This window comes from Podarcis muralis, chromosome 1, assembly GCF_964188315.1.
Source record: "Podarcis muralis chromosome 1, rPodMur119.hap1.1, whole genome shotgun sequence".
NCBI classification, from domain to species: Eukaryota; Metazoa; Chordata; class Lepidosauria; order Squamata; family Lacertidae; genus Podarcis; species Podarcis muralis.
In genome coordinates this window covers 108,317,303-108,336,729 of record NC_135655.1, presented here as the reverse complement: position 1 = coordinate 108,336,729, position 19,427 = coordinate 108,317,303, and the positions used below count along the sequence as shown (strand labels likewise).

Genomic DNA, 19,427 nt, shown 5'->3' with positions numbered 1-19,427 from the left:
CGATAAACTCAGGAGGATATACTTCTGAGTGAGTAAGCATACACAGTACTTTTCTGCCCCATCTTTCTACCTTTGCAATATAGAATGTCGACGATAAACATCCTTAGAAAAATGTAATGATAAAGCAAGATTTCCCCCCAAAACAAAATGCTATGGAAAATATGCCACAATTTAAAGGATGGTTAATTTATTAGAGTTCAGATACTGTACAAACCTTAATATTCTGGGTATTTGGGGGGGGCATCTTAGATGCATCAAAAGGTACGCTGCTAACAGAAGAAATAAGCACAATCTAGAAACATTCTAAATTGGTTTTGGTTCTGAATACCTTCTGCTTTTAATATACCAAACAAGATTTACAAATGCGAAGAGGTTTGACGGTACTGTTATTTGTGTACACGCCTGATTTGCTGGTAGCTGTATCATGGTTTCATACAGTAATAGTGCTATAACAAAAGAGGTAGGTTGGGCAAATCCATACTGGCCCCTTCATAGCTGGGTAGAAGAGGGGATTTCAGAAGGTTGTCATGCAAGCCACACTGCTGAAATTCCCTCTTCTACACAATTATTAAAGATACAGGCGTCTGGTCTCCATTTTCATCTGACTATGCTAAAGGGAAGTGCTTTTTTAATTATAAAATTGAAACTAAAATAAAAAATAAGTATGGTCAACGTGGAATTATTTTGGGATGCAACAAAAAACAAGACTATTTAGTTATGCTCTTAATAAGAGTGTTTTAAACAATAACAACTGCGCGTGAACCCCACATTTGCATCAATTTACATAACTTGCATGCTCCTTTGAAATGTAAGCATTGGGGGGGGGAATGGAAAACTACTAAGCAGAGCATCTGCAAATGATCTCAATATCTTATTTTAATTAAAACTGATTTTCAAAACCTGCCATGCTATGGAAATCAAATGAAAGAGGTGGAAGGAGCTATTAAAGGAATGGCAGGAGAAGACAAACACATACAAATTGATTTAAAATGATTTGGGCTTATCATATACCTACAGGGAAAAAATTCCCTTAAATTGAGGGAAGTTGTGATTTCTTAATTTGCAGCAAACCTTTTTGCATACAAGTGGCACAGACACCAATATTTGGCAACAGCAATCAGTGACACACTTATGCATGTTGCTTCACTGTAGTGAATGAACATGGGGGAAGGAAAATCACTTCCAGCAGGCAATGCCTGTGGAAGGATCCGTGCCACCCCATTTGGATGCTTTTCAGGTCCTGTTTTACATAGCTGCAAAGTAGTCCACCCATTTTTCCCAGTGCTTATTATTCCCAAGACTGGGACATATGTTTAAAGGGCCAAACTATATGTTATGTGTAGTTTGGAATTGTGTAAATCATTAAAAAAAATTAAAATAGCAGACATAGGATGGATCAGTATCAGGACTATGGTGAGGTTTTCCGCTTTCGCTTTTTTAAAAAACTTTTTTTAAAAAAAAAACGCCCCTCTTCTGAAACTATTATTTCTGAACAGACTTCCCTCCAGATTAAAATAGCACCTGGTGGAGGGTATTTTATTTTTGTGCTTGCAGCGGAAGGGTGGGTGTTGCTTAACCTGCAGCAGTAGTGTTTTGCTAGTCGAATTTCCCCCGCCATTTCATTTTGCGTGACAAAGTTTCGAAAAGTTGCTGAAGTGTTATCTGTTTGTATTCGTTGTGCAGCTTAATGGCAGGCTATAAGGTCACACACGCGTTTTAGCTTGCAAAATAAAGTTATTTTCATTATAAACTCAGAAATCATGCACACCACCCAACGACATTAATTGTAAGTACAGTAGTATAAAAATACCCCTTGGCTTGATTAAGACAGGGGTGGGGAACCTCAGACCCGGGTGCGAAATGCAGCCCTCTAGGATTTCCATTTGGGCCCTTGGTCTTCTCCTGGGCTGTGCAGAAATGCCCGCCCACCAGTGGCCTCTGTCTTCCAGCAAGTTGCCTTTGAGATAATGTGACCTGCAGGATGAAAAGGTTCTCCACCCTTGGATTAAGCAATTAATCCCTTTGCTTGCCCAACGTACTTTGTCTCCCAGTTACACCTAGCGAAACAAATGCTTTTCGGGTTGAACAAATGGCATGCATTTTTTCTTCTTCCTCTTGCTATAAAATTGCATGATACTAAAGAGTGCGGCTTAACTGGAGTCTGAATGCCTACAAATGTTGGACTTGCCAATCCTGCCTGCCCATGCCGTGATGCGAGTCACCTGACTCGGCAGAGAGCAGCCGTGTAGCTTTCTAATATTGCAATGGATGGGGGGAAGGAAGATGGCTGAGTAGCATGCAAGCCAATCCATATCCAGTTAAAAGGTGATCACATATAGAGGTAGAACAACTTGCTTAGGTAACCTGTGTAAAATTGATGCTGCTCGTTGCTCTGTCTGGTAAAAACAAAAAGCACCAGAGCTGCATTCCTGAATGATCCAGCTTGATTTTAATCCTGCGAGAAGTAAGAATGGTAGGACATGAAGTTTATAAAACAGTATCTCTGCTTTTGATTTTGGATTATTATTACGTATGACTTGGCTTACAGGTATTAATTGCACGTCATCTAAAATAACACAGGGAAAAGGTGTATTCATTGCCTTAATAAAAATGCCCCTCAAAATCATGCACTGTTAAATGTTGCTAGAATTTGATTGCAATGTACAGAGGTAAATTAGAAGCTGGATCCTAAAACAGAGGAGATTCCTGCAGAAGCTGCATTGACTTGCTGGACTGGATTTTCAAATCACAAACCTGGAATTAGTTTCAAGGTCACACACAAGGCTGGAACATTCACAAATACCTTTGGAATGGAACCCTCCTGTTTTCATTTAACAAAACTATGACATAGTTTTACCAGATTTAATAAATAAATGTCTTCTAAAATTTCTTAATCTGAACAAATACATTATAACTCATCCGGATGCCTAGAATTCTTTTTTTTTTAAAAAAAATCACCTTAAGTGACACTGTAGAAAGCAACACTTTTTTTTTGTTATTCATAGGTCTGAAGACCAATAAACCATGGACAACAGCTTATTTAGATAAAACTTTGTGCTGGTGCCACACTGCTTGATTGCTCCTGATTGCTCCCAGCAAGCCATGAAGCCTTGGCTTGTCATTAGGAATGGTCTATGATTGTGGGCTGTTTCTTCCTAACAAGCCCAAATGAAGCCATGGTTTGTTGTTAGCTTGCTGATCAAAGCTAACTTTGGAGCAACAAGCACAATCCCAGTTCAAATGTAATGACAAGTCAGAGCTTTAGGGGAGGAACAAAGTGGGAGTGATTGAGCAATGTGCACTAGATTGTGTTTCGAGCTGCTCAATTCCAAGAACTATACCTTATCATTTTGTGTGAACGAGGTCACAGAATGAGTGGGGCCATCTTCTTTCCCAACCAGCTTTTCCTAAGGCAGACCTATTCACCAGTCAAACTCACTGTCTTGCTCCACCAGTCAAACCAGGCTACATTGGGCCACATACGGAAAGCCTACAACAGATAGGGTTCCAGGTTTTTGCCCTGGGTGTTAATTGTCTGAAAGTAGGTGGCAGCTAATGGGTTTTGAGGTATGCAAGCATACAAATTCCATGCAGCTTGAGCAGATTGTGCTGGCACAGGAAATTATTCCCCTATTATTAGGTACAGTTGTGATGACCGCAGAGGGGATATCCCCAGTTCCAAATATAACAGCCAGGCAGACAATGAGCACAATTCCTGAAATAATTCTTTAGATCAGCTTTCACCAAAACATCTGGAGGATGCCATGTTGCTGAAGGCTAACCTAGTTTTTTCAAAAATAAAATAAAATAGGAGACTAGCCCATGCCACCCAGAATTCTACCTGCCATTGCTCAATCCCAAATATTATTGAGGAAAGTGCTAGAAAATCTATAATGAGGGAATGGGTGGCTGGCGGGTTATCTTCCTAACCCAAAATGTCTACATCTCAGGCATTTACTGTATGTGGGGAAATTCCCCAACACATTCTTGCATCCAGTGTGGGTTGTTCACAGTTTGAGGGAGGCTAAAGCTAACTTAACAAATTATTGTGTATATATCCAAAAATGGTTTTTCCCAAAGCATAGATATTTGTACTAAATATCCTGTCTTCTTTCAGCTTAGAATTATAGGGCAGGTCATGTTGACACCAAGAACTCAGTGAGGTAAAGGTCATGTTAGATAAATCAGATGATTAACTATGGGCAATCTTCCCCATATGCCCTTTGAAATTATACTGCAAATAAAGGAATTTAATTACAAGGCTACAAAACTACCACTGATTCTCATTTATTATATAGGTTTGATACAATAAAGAAGTGGGGAATATTAAACCTATGAAGTTAATGTTAATCTTCAAAGAAGGGGTTAGAGTATTTCAACTGCCATAACGAACAACTGTGTTAATAAAAACCACTGTCTTCTACTTTTGCATTTGGAAACATGAAATATCAAGGCATATCACTTGTTCACACTGGTGGTAAAACACTAAAATGCCATGGGAAATATTCTTGTTTTCAAATGGGAACTTCATGTATTTAAAAGGACTGCATTTTGAAGCAATATGGTGTTGTGTATTAAAACTAAACGTACCTCTTTGCTTTCTTCCAAATCTGACTCACTGCTAAACTCCTCTGTGTTCAGATTTTCGAAATCTGATTCTCCAACCGCAATGGGCACAGTCACAGTTACGCTTGGGTTGTTTATGAACGACATGTAATCGCTTTCGTCAATTATGTATTTCTCCACACTGCTGCCGATGCCGCTGGTGGTTCCATTGCCATCTTTCAGATAGTTAAAGTCCTTGCCAATATCTACTATGGTATGGTTAGAAATGCAGCTGTCTTTCTTGTTGTTCAGATCTTCGAGTGGTTTGATTTCATCCAAAGCTTTCTGTTTCCTCACAAAGGCCTTTTGGACAAATTCATATGCTTTTCTCTTCACATAATCGACTCCCCTCTGAATCCTTGCCACAGCGATCTGGAGATTGTTCATTTCATTGTCGTCATCAGTAGCAGCAAGATTGTCTGAACTGAAAGAGCTCAGCAGTAAGGCTAGAAACAGGTTCAAAACCTATTAAGGCAAAAAGACGACAAGAGGTTCTACATATATTGCACAATTTAAATGACAATAATTCCTTTCTGGATGTAACCATTTTGTATCCTAATTATTATCCTGCCAAGCCATCCTTACGTCATGCTTCCAAGTCTAGCTGCTGTTTGATTCCAGCTCCCGTCAGCTCCAAACAGCATGATGGAAATTGTAGCCCATGTTACCTACCCCTGCTCTAAGCTGAAGGTGTCCTAGGGTCTACTACTGAAGATGAAGTTTCAGATTTGCAAAACATGACCTAAGGCCTCCTTCTTCGTGCCTAAAGAACATGTACTGGACATGTAGTAGAAAGCTTTTGTATGGAGAAGCCTCTTCATTGTTGAGGTGAAACTAACAAGGCATCTTAAACTGAGAATAAGGAGAGGAAAGAGTTTGTTCACCGCTGCTCTCTTCATTCTTTTTTGCACACACATTTCTAAGTTTCTGCAGCTTTCATCCCCTTTTGTTTTTCTACACGCTTGTTGCAACTTCTTATTACAGGCACTGGAAAGGAAACAGGGAAAGGAATTGCAGGGGCTTGAGGAAAGATTTCTTTCAGGCCTGATGCATTTCAGATTGATCCTTTCCTGGGGGCACATTTTATTTAGCTGTTTCTTTTAACCACCACAGTAATTCCTATACAGTCATACCTCGGGTTGAAGTAGCTTCGGGTTGAGCATTTTTGGGTTGCGCTCCGCGGCGACCAGGAAGTAACAGAACACGTTACTTCTGGGTTTTGCCGCTCGCGCATGCACAAATGCTCAAAATGACACCACACGCATGCGTGGAAGTGGCGAATCGCGACCCACACAGACGCGGGTTGCGTTCACTTCAGGATGCAAATGGGGCTCTGGAACAGATCCCATTCGCATCCAGAGGTACCACTGTATCCTGGAGGCATTGGGCTGCATCCATAGCAGAGGCAAATGGGGATGGGCATCCTTTTCCCCACTGGGGGGAACTTCTTAAGGGGTCTTGAAGTGTTGCTTTGGGCCTCAACCCAAACCCAACTCAGGGAGTTGGCCCAGATGCCACACTCTTGAGTTGCACATTGGGAACACTGTATAGGTTTGCACCTTGGTGGACCCGGATTCCATAGAAGCCTTGCAATGTCATCCATACACTCAAGTTTGGATGGTGCTATCAGCCAACAGGTGGACTGCCTGATGACTGGATTCCTGCCTTATGCCATGTGAATCTTTGTGAGCTATAACCAATAAGAGCTGAGGTCATGTGAAACCTGCTAAAACTTGTGTGTTATTTGCTCTACACACTGAATCTTGCGTTGCAGACACAATATATATTTGTTGGATACATACCACTAGATTTCCAATTACCATGACCATCATGAAGACAGTAAGGCACATTGTTTGTCCAGCAACTTCCATACAATCCCACATAGTTTCTATCCATTCTCCACAAAGTACTCGGAATACAATCAAGAAAGAATGGAAAAAGTCATTCATGTGCCAGCGTGGAAGTTCACAGTCGTTCGAGATCTTGCAGACACATTCCTTGTAGCTTTTGCCAAACAACTGCATGCCAACCACAGCGAAAATGAAGACTATGATGGCCAACACCAAGGTCAGATTTCCTAAAGCACCCACTGAGTTGCCAATAATCTTTATCAACATATTTAATGTTGGCCAAGATTTGGCTAATTTGAAAACTCGAAGCTGAAAAGTAAGAGTAAATAGGCATCACTATTAGTGTTCATTATCTTTACATTTCAATTAATATTAGAGCTGTCTTCTGCAGGAAGTAGGTTGATGAAAGCTGACAGTGTATATTTTTTTATTCATAGGTAATTGAGCCTAAAATATTTAACCAAATACTTGCATTGCAGATTGAGTAATTTCAGCTTACACATATGCAAGACTTCTCCTAGTGACTAAATCTGATTAGCAGAGCACATTTTCCTAGTAGCAGAATTAGGATGCTGCATTTCTTTAAAAGCCAGTTTCTAATATGGAAAACATCAGACACAATGGTAAGAATTGAATGTTGTGCTGAAACAAACATTCGATCAGTATAAGCATTGTTGTTTGCCTGACAGAAGAACCACCCTCTTCTGCTCCAATGCTGTGTTCTGGAGGTTCTCAGGTGCATCAGAGCCCAAAAAATTATGAGGGGCGCGCACAAGGGGCATGCAGTGAAAAGAGAGGAAGGGATGCCCCATTGTGCTAGCATGAGATCCTGTGCTGTCTCCCACTAGCAGAACTGCTTAGTTGAATCTGGCCAGTGATTTTTTTTTACTCCTATTGTATTAAGGGAACAAAGCAGATAGGTCTCAGTGACTTGAATGATTAATAGCTGTAGGCTGCAATCTTATATACACTTACTTTGGAATGAGTAATGCTTAAACTTCTAAGGAAACATGCTTGGGGGTGCGCTATTAGAATATTACACTATTACCTGCTGATTTGTTCCTGAGCGAATTTTCAAAAAATCCTGCACGAGTAGTAAAATGTATAGTATGTACATTCGTAATTTATATTCTGCGTGGTTCCGGGGGAAATGGATAACAGAACTGAGCCTCGGTCCACTGGAATAATATCCAGTACTACAGCAAAATATTCTACAAAAACTTTCTACCAAAATGATTGTAGGTTAGGGTGGTTGTCAAGAGTGGGGCAGGTATTTCCATATGTGGTGGGCATGCCCTGTTGTACACCGATCAAATTATGAATCTGTATATATAATATGATCAAGAGTTGTTTTGAAACCCTACTGATGTACCTACCAGCCTGAAAGATCTTAGGACCGATAACCCTTCCACATTTGCAAGACCCAGCTCCATCAAACTCAGGCTGACAATGATGCCATCAAAAATATTCCAGCCTTCTTGGAAATAGTAATAAGGATCCATAGCTATTATCTTGAGAAACATTTCTGCTGTGAAGATGCCAGTAAACACCTACACAAAAAAACATTATTTGTCATCCACCTCAGATAACAATGATCACATTCATCAAATGTTTGCCGAGCAGAGATGAAGAGCTACAGCATCAAAAAAAATTTGTTTTATTAAGGAAAAAACCAACCCACCAGAAGTGAACCACTTGATCAGGCTTAAATCCTCCTTCCTCATACAGGCCCAATCTTTTTTCTCATACAAGTTCTGGTGCTTGGTTTTACTTTTTCAAAACTGTTGACACCACTTCAAGCAGCAAATTTAAAGTAATTTGTAATTAGGCTCTTAATCCAGACCCAATCCAACCCAAGCAATTTCACAATTATTTCAGTGGGTGATAGCTAACTAAGTCCAACAGAGTAAACCAAGTGAAATAACTTGGCTTTTTTTTTTTTTTTTTTTCCTTTCTGTTATTTATTATACTATGAAGGACTTACCAAATTCCCAACAGACAGCACATGGTTAAACTGAGGAGTCATTGGATAATGCTCCATGGCCATAAACAAGGTGTTCAAAACAATGCAGATGGTGATAGCAAGGTCAACAAATGGATCCATCACTACCAGATTAACAACATGCTTTATTTTTAACCACGGTGGCCAGCAATCCCAGATTAAGCACATGTTAGCAAATTTGTACCAGCAGGGAGGGCATTTCTGTCTGGACTCCTCAAGTTCTAGGAGAGAGAAAAGAGAATGCATAAAAAAGAAATAATCCACTTTATATATTCAACTCATAATTATGTGGTACAGATTTTTCCCCCTCAATGTGTGTTTGCAGGAAAGAGGCCGCTGTACGACGGAGATGGGAGTGAATATGTGGGAAATGAAAGCACTCTAAACCACTGTTTCCCTGTTGTGTGTATGGAAGCTCAAACTATGGTGTGGGTACCTAACTATGCTTAGCAGAAACCATGGTTTGATGTGATATTTCAAATGAGCCAATTAAAATCCTCCTTTACTTCCTCAGCTCTCAATATCACCAGGACAAAGCTTTAGCTGTCTAAACAATTGGCAGTGCCTAAGAAGAAGCTGAAAAATATTTGAAGCTCCTAGATGCCACCCTCAGATTCCTAGATACAAATATCAAATTGCCCAGAAACTGGGCACCTAGCTATCAATATGATATTTAACCTAGAGAGCATACCTAGGAAATCTCCTTGGTAGGAATGAGGGGGGTGAGTCTTTGACACTTGTCTGTCCTTAAGCCTGCAACCTTATGCATATTTACCTACTGAACAAAGTGGGGCTTATTTCTGAGTAGGCATGCATAGGTTTGTATTGTAACTCTGTTGCTGAAATCAATGTGACTCAATACTGCTCAGCTTTGCTCAGCAGAGACTTAGCAACTCAGTGGCTCTGGCCCACAGGAATGTCCTGTTGCACCATGTTTGTCAATCATAATTTGTCTATTATCACTGTATTTACATTTACTAAAATTGGTAAAACAAGAGCTTCTCCCCTCCTAGATTTAGAATGGCTGTGGGAACAATAGTCAGTGGCCATAACATTATGGTTTATAACTACCAGAAGAGTAAAATAATAGTTGTGGATGCAGAGAACATAACAGGCAGCCAAACAGAAGCAGATAACTGTAAGCGGACATTTTGTTATTTGTTTTCTAAATGGTAATCTCAGTTTTCATCCACTGGATTTAGGAAGGATTCTACATACCTTCCATTGTGTTGGTAAGTATGCTGGCTATACTCATTGCTCTTTGTCTTGCAGTAGGATCAGACAGAAAATCCATAGACATATGGTAAGAACTGGAGCGTCTTTTTCTTAGTTCTGTTTCTGTAGTGGTGCCCTGAAAACAAAATAGTTAGGGATGTTAACAGTTCTCATCTCTTTGGTCCCACAAACTGAAGATAAAGATACCCAAACTTCACAAACTGAAGATAAAGATACCCAAATCTCCTTTCGGCTGCAAGTCATAAATATTACTTGGTGGTAAGTCCTATTGATGCTATCAAGCAGGGGCAACCACTGTGGTGGAAAAGTGCTACACCACTGCCCTCCTGGAGGGGTGGTGGCAAGGTGGGAGCTGCAGAGACACATTTGCATTCCCAATGGTACCTCCGGGCAGCCCTACCTTGCCCCCACTGGCAGAGGAAGAGGAGTGCGGGGGGAGCGCACCGACCCCAGCAGCGCGATCCTGGTGGGGTGCCATTGTGGCTGCTCCCCTGCCCACACTGGGTGATACCACCCCCCGGAGGTGTGGCACGCCCCAGGACATGTGCCACACCCCTGCGGGCACCAGCCCCGCCCCTGTTTGCTCTCTGCCCCCCCCCCCAGTGCCGAAGCATGAAGCTCTGCCACTGCTTGCCCCCCACGTAGGGCACATTGCATTTGTCCAAGCGAACTTCATTCCACAGAAAGGAATGAAGTTCCTTGGCCGAATGATTGCACAGTTTCAAATCGGTGGCTGCTTTATCTGTTATTACCTCAGGCAGAAGCTGCCCGGTGGGTGACATCAGACCTGGAGGCCCACCAACTAAGGAGACCACCCCATTGCAGTCCACGGTGCTGTGCATCTTCCCGTTTGCTGGAAGCACAGGTACCATCCTGGATGATCGACTGGCCTGGCTGATGTTACTGTTGCGCCTCTCACTATGTCTGTGAGGGACAAAGAGAGAGTCCCTTCTGCTCTCGTTGTCTTCGAAGGTGCTGTGCTCGTCGTCGGCAAAGTCGTTCTCCGACCCGATGTCCTTTGCTCGGCCTCTGAAGCTGAAAAGGCTCGCTTTGCTGCTGCGTCTTGGGGAGAACAAGGAGCCACGGATGCTCAGCAGAGACTGTGAGGGAAAATGAGGGAGCAACCCCAAATCAGAAACTCCTGTAAGTCGTGTGCAAGACCAAGACATTGTAAGCATAGTGAAATGCCTCTGATCGACATGTACATTGAAATCCAATGTTTACAACATTGTAAGACACCACTGGAACATGATTAAGAAGAAAATAACAATTCATATTACAAAGCGGTTGTAAAATACCCAGTAAGAAACATCACTTAAATATCATGGAAACAACACTAAGAACATCACAGAAAGAAGGGAGGAAGGAATCATTAACCTTACAGATAACATTATCCGAAAAATTAAAAAATCTGAATAGAAATTGTAGAAAAATCGAAAGAACCATTGTAGCTGCATCAACAGGCTACCATTAAAATCACCACATGTAATCACCAAACCCAATTACCTAAAAATTATTACCAATGAAATGACTGTGTTGAAAAACTCTACCCCTCCCTCCACTGACTTACAGAGGAATTATTGAAACACAGGTGCTTTTTAGGGACTTGTCCCAGAGCACCTGAGCAATCTTTATCAATGTTAACACAGGAAAATATTAAATGAATATTTATTAGGCAGTTCTATTTGATTACAGTGAACGTCTCCACCCAGTGGAACTGTTTCTCATCGCCCTCCATTCTTTAGAAGGGAAACAATAAATAGACAAAATCCCAGCTAACCATGGCTTGCTCCCAGGATGGTGCCAGTGACTGGCATTGCTGCTCACCTGCTAAAGCCCTTGCCTCAGCAAAGAGGTCACTGTTGACCACTGGAGACCTCTGCCACTGATGCTCCTGCTCCTTGCTATTGCTGCCTTGTTTCCTCACCCTCTCAGAGCAAGCAAGCACTGAGATGGGTGGCCATCTGCATGCCTCGTTCTCTGGGCACGATTAAGCCCAGAGGGAAAAGTCAGTGAATGGGACAGCAGCAAAGGTCGTGAGGAGGATGAAGTGGGTGCACTCAGGGAGTGTCTTGCTGAAACAGGGTTGCCATACATCCAAAATTTCCCAGAAATACCCAGAATACTGCAGTCAGAAGCAGTGTCTGGGTGGAAATGTCAAATGACAACCCATATCGGCAGTGTCGTTTTTGCTGATTTTCCTTAAAAATAGCTCAAAAACCTCATCTTGGCTCAACAGTTTTGAAAAAATAAAACCAAGCTCAACAACTTTTGTGTCTGGATATTTGTATCTGGATATTCACTTTTTGAAATACGGCAACCCTGAAATGCACGTTGCTGTTGTAATATGGAGAACTGAATTTCAGATTGGAAAAAGCTAAAAGAAACTGAAATGAACAGATTAGTCCATGTCCAGCTGATCCAGAATTCCATGGCACCAAAGACTGGAAAGAATCATTGGACCTTTGGGGTCAAAATCCCCCTTAATATACATACATGAGGAAGGCTGAGCAATTTCCACCTGGCCCGATATTAGTTGGTACACACAGGCCAGGATACTTTCTCCCTACCTGGTGTGGGGAAGAGAACCTTTTCTCATAAGTCAGTCGGTTCCCTTCAATAGAGAATCGGAAGCCCTTCCTTCGGATGCTGTCCTCCGATTCAGATTTGTGAAATTCATCCTCATCTTTTTCGTCTCCTTCGGATTGTTCTCTCTGCTTCCTCTTTTTCCGCCTGTTCCTCCTCTCTTTAGCACTCTTTGAACTCAGCTTTGACGTCACTGAAGAGCTCTCCGAGAACCCGCCGACACCACCAACTTCACTGAACTCTCTAGATTCACCTGTGGCGGCGGCTAAAGCAGCTGCCTGTTGAGAAACCAAAGTTAAACACATTTAAGGCACACAATACTAATCCGTTAATACTACTGTATTCCCAGGGTTTCTATTTTTAAAAAAGCAGATGAGTTTGATGTTCCTCACACTAATCCCATGTACTACATAAGAAGAAGCATCTCAACAAGGCAATATAGCAAATTCCAAATTCCAAAAGGCCTTCCAGGACCTCGCCAAATTTACCTCAGAAAATTTGGTGCTGGCATGTTTCTGCCTGAAGCGAGGGGCACCCCTTCTCCCAGGCTCTGGCCAACACTTTAAAAAGTATTGTGCAACATTTAGACACCAGTTCCTGCCTTCATCTATCCCCCCACTCATGGCGCCACCTGAAACAGGCTATGCCACCCTGCCACATGGCGGAGCTTGCCCTCACCAGGTACACCCTAACATGGCTGAATTTCACTTGAGGAATCTTTCCTTATGGGTAAGGGATGAAGAGGCCTTAGTCCCTGTCCCAGGCACCAGGACTTAAACCCAGCAAGCTAGAATCACTGCAAATGCCTCATTCCTTGAAAGCTGCTCACAAGAGGAAGTGTGGTGCCTAATTCTCAGCATGACTGTCTTGCCCTACAAGAGAAGAAAAATACTCTCCAGAGCAATGGTGTGCACCTTCCTTCCTCTTGTGAGCATAACTCTCCACAGAATAAGAGTGTAAAAGAGTATTGAACCTGGCCCCTAAACATGTGGGAGACAGAAGTCCTTTGCAGCATGAAAAAGAAATTGCCACGCCTATTCCTGTTTCTTAGCCTAGGCTTCGCAATCTGTTCTTTTCTTCTTCTTATTTTTCTTTTTTAACAGAAGGGCAACATGGGTAAAACAAAATAAATGAAACCAAATTAGATTCCAGCTTTACTGCAGTGTAGAAAACATACTTCATGTTTCCTAGCCACCTTTTATTTTCCTGGGGGAGGAATCGTTCAATCATTTTGTGACTGAGTGAGGGAAGGCCTAGAATCATTGACTCATCCTGATAACTTTGCCCTAATGCTGGAGTTGTCAGTGTGGTGCATGTGGGAACCCTGCTGCTCCTATGAAAACCTCGTTTGGTGCCCTCAGTGCCCTCAGCCCCTACTGAGTTTTCTGGTTTGAGGGCTGGCAATTGAAGCTGTTTTAAAAAAGAAAGTAATAAAGCAACAGTTGTTTCAATATTTATGCCCCTGGGATGCCTCTGGGTCCATGTGGGCCCAGATACATTCTTAACATAGGAAAGAAAGTGTAGGCAGCTGGAGCTGGTACAGTGGTGCCCCGCAAGACGAATGCCTCGCAAGACGAAAAACCCGCTAGACGAAAGGGTTTTCCGTTTTTCGGTGTGCTTCGCAAGATGAATTTCCCTATGGGCTTGCTTCGCAAGACGAAAACGGCTTGCGAGTCTTGCGATTCCCCCCTTTTTTCTCCCTTTTTCTAAGCCGCTAAACTGCTAATAGCCTTTTAGCCGCTAAGCTGCTAATCCCTTAATAGCCGCTAAGCCGCTAAATCGCTAATAGCGCTAATCCGCTTAGCCGCTAATAGGGTTGCTTCGCAAGCCGAAAAAACCGCTAGACGAAGAGACTCGTGGAATGGATTAATTTCGTCTTGCGAGGCACCACTGTACTTTGCTTTTAAGCCTACTCAGCTAAGCTGCCTGGTTGTTGATTTTCAGAAAACGGGAAGTGGGGAATAGTGGCAAACTGGTAAGCTTCAGGGTGCAGAGAAGCATCAGGGTAGATAGGGAGGGTGATAGTGGGCATTATTGCCTGTTTCAATTTTGTGAGGTGGGTGGATGTGCTGTGTTGCCTGGGGGTGTTTGTATGGCATTTGGTTTTGAGAGCGGGGCATGTAGCCTGGTTGGTTTTGTGTGGGTGGTTTTGTGCTTTGAGGAGAGGGAACGTTGCCTGGGTAGGCTTGTGTGGGTGCGTCTGGTTTTCTCCAGAGTGAAGTGGATATGCCTACAATAATGTCTCCACTTCTGAAATGAGATCCATGGGCTTAAGAAGGTTGCTGACCCCTACCCTAAAGGTTTACTTGTCATAATCTAATGTACTTGTCATAATGTATGAGTAAATACCTACTACCCAGCAGCCATCTTGAAATGCTTCAAGCTCACATGCAGGTGGTGCTAACTAGCTAAAAGCACCTTCACAGATTTTACACAACATCCTGTATGAGAATTAGCCAAAAACAAAACAAATTTTATTTTTAATCATATATGGACAAAAATAACAGGTAGCTTTCTCCTCAAAATATCTTCTGGGAATCTGGTTGAAATGCAGATTACAGCTTTAAAACGGCGGCTGCTTTCTATGATTAGCTAGAACCTTAAAGCTATGCTAAAACTGTCCAAACATTTTCCATCGGAAATGTACCTGAGCTTTCTTTTTCCTGTGCTGAATAGTCAATAAAAATAATCATTAAAAAATAAAGAACGATACCTGGGCTTCTTCCTGTTGCTTTTTCAGCTGCTCCAGCATCTGCTGGAACTCGGCCTCCTTCTGCTCTGCTTCTTCCATGGTGGCTTGGTTCTGCTCTTCGTAGGCCATGGCAACAACAGCCAGGATCAGGTTGATCAGGTAGAAAGAGCCCAGGAAAATCACCAGGACAAAAAAGATCATGTATGTTTTGCCAGCAGCTCTCAATGTCTGTAAAAAGAAAGAACGAAAAGAATAAAACAGTTCATAACATTCCTATAAAATGTAATGGCCTCTTTATTATACCGTAGTGACAAGGAACATGTTCAAAATGGGTATAAGTTAAATGGTTAAGAAACTTAGTGTATTGATACATGCTGGTCTTATGTGCGTGAGCTATATGTACAAGTTCACATGTCAAACTATGTAGTAAATAAGAGGCTGTAATAACAACCGCTGAATTCCCTTTTTACAAGTGGATATGCACACCAGTTATTACAGTTAGACCTCACCTCTTATTCATGCTTAATGCAAGATGTGCTTCCTCTATCTCAAAGGGAGAGGAACAGCTGCCATAGTCGACTTCTGACCACAGAACTGGCCCCCTGATTATTTACATCTGCCAGCTGCCAGAATGGGAATTCAAGGTCCTGTACAGTGATTCTGTATAAGCCATTCTGTACGCAGCCAATTTGCTTTGCAGCAACCATATTGCTGGTTGGGGGTGGGGGGAGGCAAAGTACTAACACCGAAATGGTCATTATGCAACATTGCGACTCACTTCAACAGAGACATTTTGTAAAGCACCCGAGTCACCTTTCCCCCTGTTGCACGCTGGAATAGCCAGCTCTGTCAGCCGGAGTCATGGCCGCACATTGAAACAACTTGTATGGTTTGAAAACCATTAGGTTTTGTGGACGGTCTTAACCTTGCACCAGTTATCATTCCTCCTGTTGTGCTATTACAGCTTCCCTGTTCCTGAGCATGGATGCAACAAATCCCTATGGACTGTACCATTTGTGGCAAGATGGTCAACCATGCCCTTGACTTGAAACATGTGATTTTATGCTCCTGAGATTGATCTATCTGTGACATGGTAACACAGAGCTTTGAAATACACTTAAGTATTCATAGTAATACACTGCTCTTATTACTATGGTAATAGTAATAAGGGGTACTCAGTGTGGTGCCTGTCAGACATGATGAGACTACAATTTCCATCATCCCTGACCATTGGCTATGTTGTCTACTGCTGACTGGAATTTGAGTCCAGTCATATCTGGAGGGTGCCTTGTTGGCTGCTCCTGTTTATATAATCAACCTCTGTAGTATTGCTAATACGCCTGGCATATAAAGTCTCTCACCAGTTGGTAAAGGTTTTCCCAGAAGTCCTGAGTCATCAGCCGAAAGAGTGACAAGAAGGCCCAGCTGAAGGTATCAAAACTTGTGTAGCCATAGTTGGGGTTTCGACCAGCTTTTACACACATATACCCTTCCGGACATTGACTAGAAAAAAGTGGAGGGGGGGGGAAGACATTTTCAAAACATCATCTCAATCAATGTGTTTGCTTGAGCAAATAGTCTGCCAGTTGTCAGTAGAATGAAAATGCTTTTCAACTGTGATTTTACTCAGAGGAACCATTCAAGAAAGCCAACTTCAGGCAAAGGTCTACAGCAGAGATCAGAAGCCTTCTTCCTATGAGGGGCCACTGACCTATGGGAAAAGTCAACTGGGGCTGCAGCCAATAGTGGTTAGAGCCAGATCTGATGGTGGGTGGGGCTTCATGGTCTCTTGTCTGCCTCTTGCACACACACATCAAGTGGAAGAGAAAGAGATTCCCAGAGAGGAGAGCTGGAGAGCAAGAGCGAACCTACAGTGTCCAGAGAGCTGAATGATAAGGAGGCATGCATGGAATTAAACTAAGGGCCCCATGTGATCTTTGAACTGAGGGGTTTTAGGGTAGCACGACTGGTGCAGCCGCCTTGGGCATCACCCTTCAGGGGGCGCCAAAACAATGATGTTGAACTGAGTGTGAGACGCACACCCCCCCCCCTGAATTTTAGCATCACACAGGGTCCAAAGTCCAGGTTCTTTACTTAGGTCTACAGCAGCCGTTCTCAACCTGTGGGTCCCCAGATGTTGTTGGACTACAACCACCATCATCCCTAAGCTCTGGCCTTGCTAGCTAGGGGTGATGGGAGTTGTAGTTCAACAACACCTGGGGATCCACAGGTTGAGAAAGGCTGGTCTACAGAGTCAATGCCTTTTCAACATTACCTAGGGAAAACTAGCCATTGTCTTGCCCAAATCCTTAATATACCACCATAAAGTGTTACCATTTAAATTTATCATGCTTTAGTGTAACACTTAAGAGAGGTACTGAAAAGGAGGGAGATGCCTCTCATTGATCTTAGGAGTGTTTTCAAAGTGTGTAAAAAGAAAATTGAAAGATTGAAAGATTGGGTGCATGGGGGACATATTGCTGAAACACATATTCTCCATGTCAAACATAGCCCTCTCTTTCATATCCCCATAAAGGCAGATGCTGACACCCAGACAGCAGGCTTCTGAGCCCGAAATGCTAGAGATCTGAAATGATTTGGATATTAAAGGCAAAGTTACTTTAACTACAGCTGCCGCACCCACTCTCTTGAATAAAGTGTAATGGACCATTCTCTCACCCGGCATCTGAGCTGTTGCCACACAGCAAAGCATCATTTTGTCCTTCCAAGAAGTAAAAGTGATCTGTTTGGAAACAGAAATAGATAACACTTAATTGCACTGAAAATAAGTTGAGAGCCCCATGATATCTTGGCGATTAAGGTTTGGATCCTAACTAGGCATTTATGAACAGGCTCATGGATGGAATTGAGATGATCCAGTGGAAATTCCCACTGGTGGAAAGCAGATAAAGTAATTTTTGCCAATTCCTTCTTTCCCCATGTAGCCCCCAGTTCTGCCTGTGAAAGTCACCACTTCCCTTCTGACAGAGGCATCCCATGAATGCAACTCCACTCAGAGGGTACACCCACCAAAAGAATATTTGGTGGGATATACATCGTCCAATAGATTTATTGTGGCACAAGCCCCTCAACTTAGTTATGAAACAGTATTGGTAGTCCCCCATAGACCAAAAGCACAAATGACATCAACAAGGAATCATGTCTTCAATGTAGTGAGTCCTACTCTATGGGACTCTCTCTTAGTAAAAATCAATCACTGTCCCTGTTAAGTTTTAGGTGTTTGGTTAAAACTGTTTTATTCCAGGAGGTCTTTGCATCATGAACACTGCTTTGATAGTTTAATCTCTGATGTTTTGATCTCTAATGTTAAATCCATACTTTATATGTATATGTGTGTGTGTGTGTGTGTGTGTGTGTATACACACACACATTTTTATTTTGTAAAACTGTTTTGGGACCCAGTTAGTGAAAGGAGTATATATGTTTGCTTGTTTGTTTGTTTGTTTATAAATAAATAAATATTACTAGTTAAGGTAAATTATATACTGGGATGCTTACTCCAGTGACCTATTTGGAATAGATACTGTGAATTATTATTACTAGCGTTATTACTATGCGCTTTAAAAGGGCCTGAATTTTTCAAAGTGCTGTACAGATATAGATATATAGATCATGCATGGCCAAACTCGGACCTCCAGATGTTTTGGGACTACAATTCCCATCATCCCTGACCACTGGTCCTGTTAGCTAGGGATGATGTGAGTTGTAGTCCCAAAATATCTGGAGGGCCGAGTTTGGCCATGCCTGATATAGATGATATAGATATAGATATGTTCCTGCCTGCAGTCTTGCAATCTGCTAGACATAATACAAAAGGAAAAGGGGGGGAGAAGATGAAAGCAATGTGTGTGTCTGTGTAGGTCCGGGCTGTAAAATAGTTTGTGCTAAAATAAGTACAGTGTCAAATCAGTGAGACCGATTCATTTCTGTCATACCACTTGAAACCCCATTATAAGAGGTCACAGGAAAACAAGAAGCGTGCTGGGCTGCACCAGTGTACCTCATGACAGAAATGGCCTTGGGATGATGCATTGGTGATTCATACCTCTCGTGTGTAAAGCTTGTACAACCCACAACACGCTAGACTCAGCTGTGTGGGTAAATACATAGGCAAACTCAAGGACCTTAAAATGACTAGACATTTAAAGTTAAGTGATTTATCTTCATTCAGTAACGCCAGCACAAAGTCTTGCAGTTTTCTTTGTGAGCATAGGTAAAGCACACCCTCCACGTGTCCTGATTTTCCAGGGCCAGTCCTGGAATTACGAAAGCCATCCCAGTTTCTGATTTGATCCCGGAACATCCCTGTTTCCCCTGCCACTGAGCTCACAGAGGAGGATGAGCCACCGCTTGCCCTGAATGGTGGTGGTGAGGGAGCATCCTGTTGACTCTCCATGGCTGCTGCTGGCCTCCTCCCTTGGGCAGCTGGTGGTGG

The 19,427-nt window shown here is 42.4% G+C and overlaps 1 protein-coding gene across 2 annotated transcripts in view; it reads right to left on the bottom strand.

Annotated features, from left to right (window-relative positions):
• LOC114605862 (sodium channel protein type 2 subunit alpha) overlaps window positions 1-19,427 on the bottom strand; it is a 94,983-nt gene that overhangs the window by 21,725 nt on the left and 53,831 nt on the right. For both annotated transcript variants that reach the window (XM_077936846.1, XM_077936850.1), the window contains exons 8-17: window positions 17,651-17,714; window positions 16,333-16,474; window positions 14,993-15,199; window positions 12,264-12,557; window positions 10,446-10,793; window positions 9,676-9,808; window positions 8,440-8,678; window positions 7,832-8,005; window positions 6,408-6,764; window positions 4,591-5,070 (exon numbers count right to left, since the gene is read on the bottom strand). In XM_077936846.1, the coding sequence (XP_077792972.1) occupies window positions 4,591-5,070; window positions 6,408-6,764; window positions 7,832-8,005; window positions 8,440-8,678; window positions 9,676-9,808; window positions 10,446-10,793; window positions 12,264-12,557; window positions 14,993-15,199; window positions 16,333-16,474; window positions 17,651-17,714 (2,438 nt within the window). The remainder of the gene's footprint in view (window positions 1-4,590; window positions 5,071-6,407; window positions 6,765-7,831; window positions 8,006-8,439; window positions 8,679-9,675; window positions 9,809-10,445; window positions 10,794-12,263; window positions 12,558-14,992; window positions 15,200-16,332; window positions 16,475-17,650; window positions 17,715-19,427) is intronic.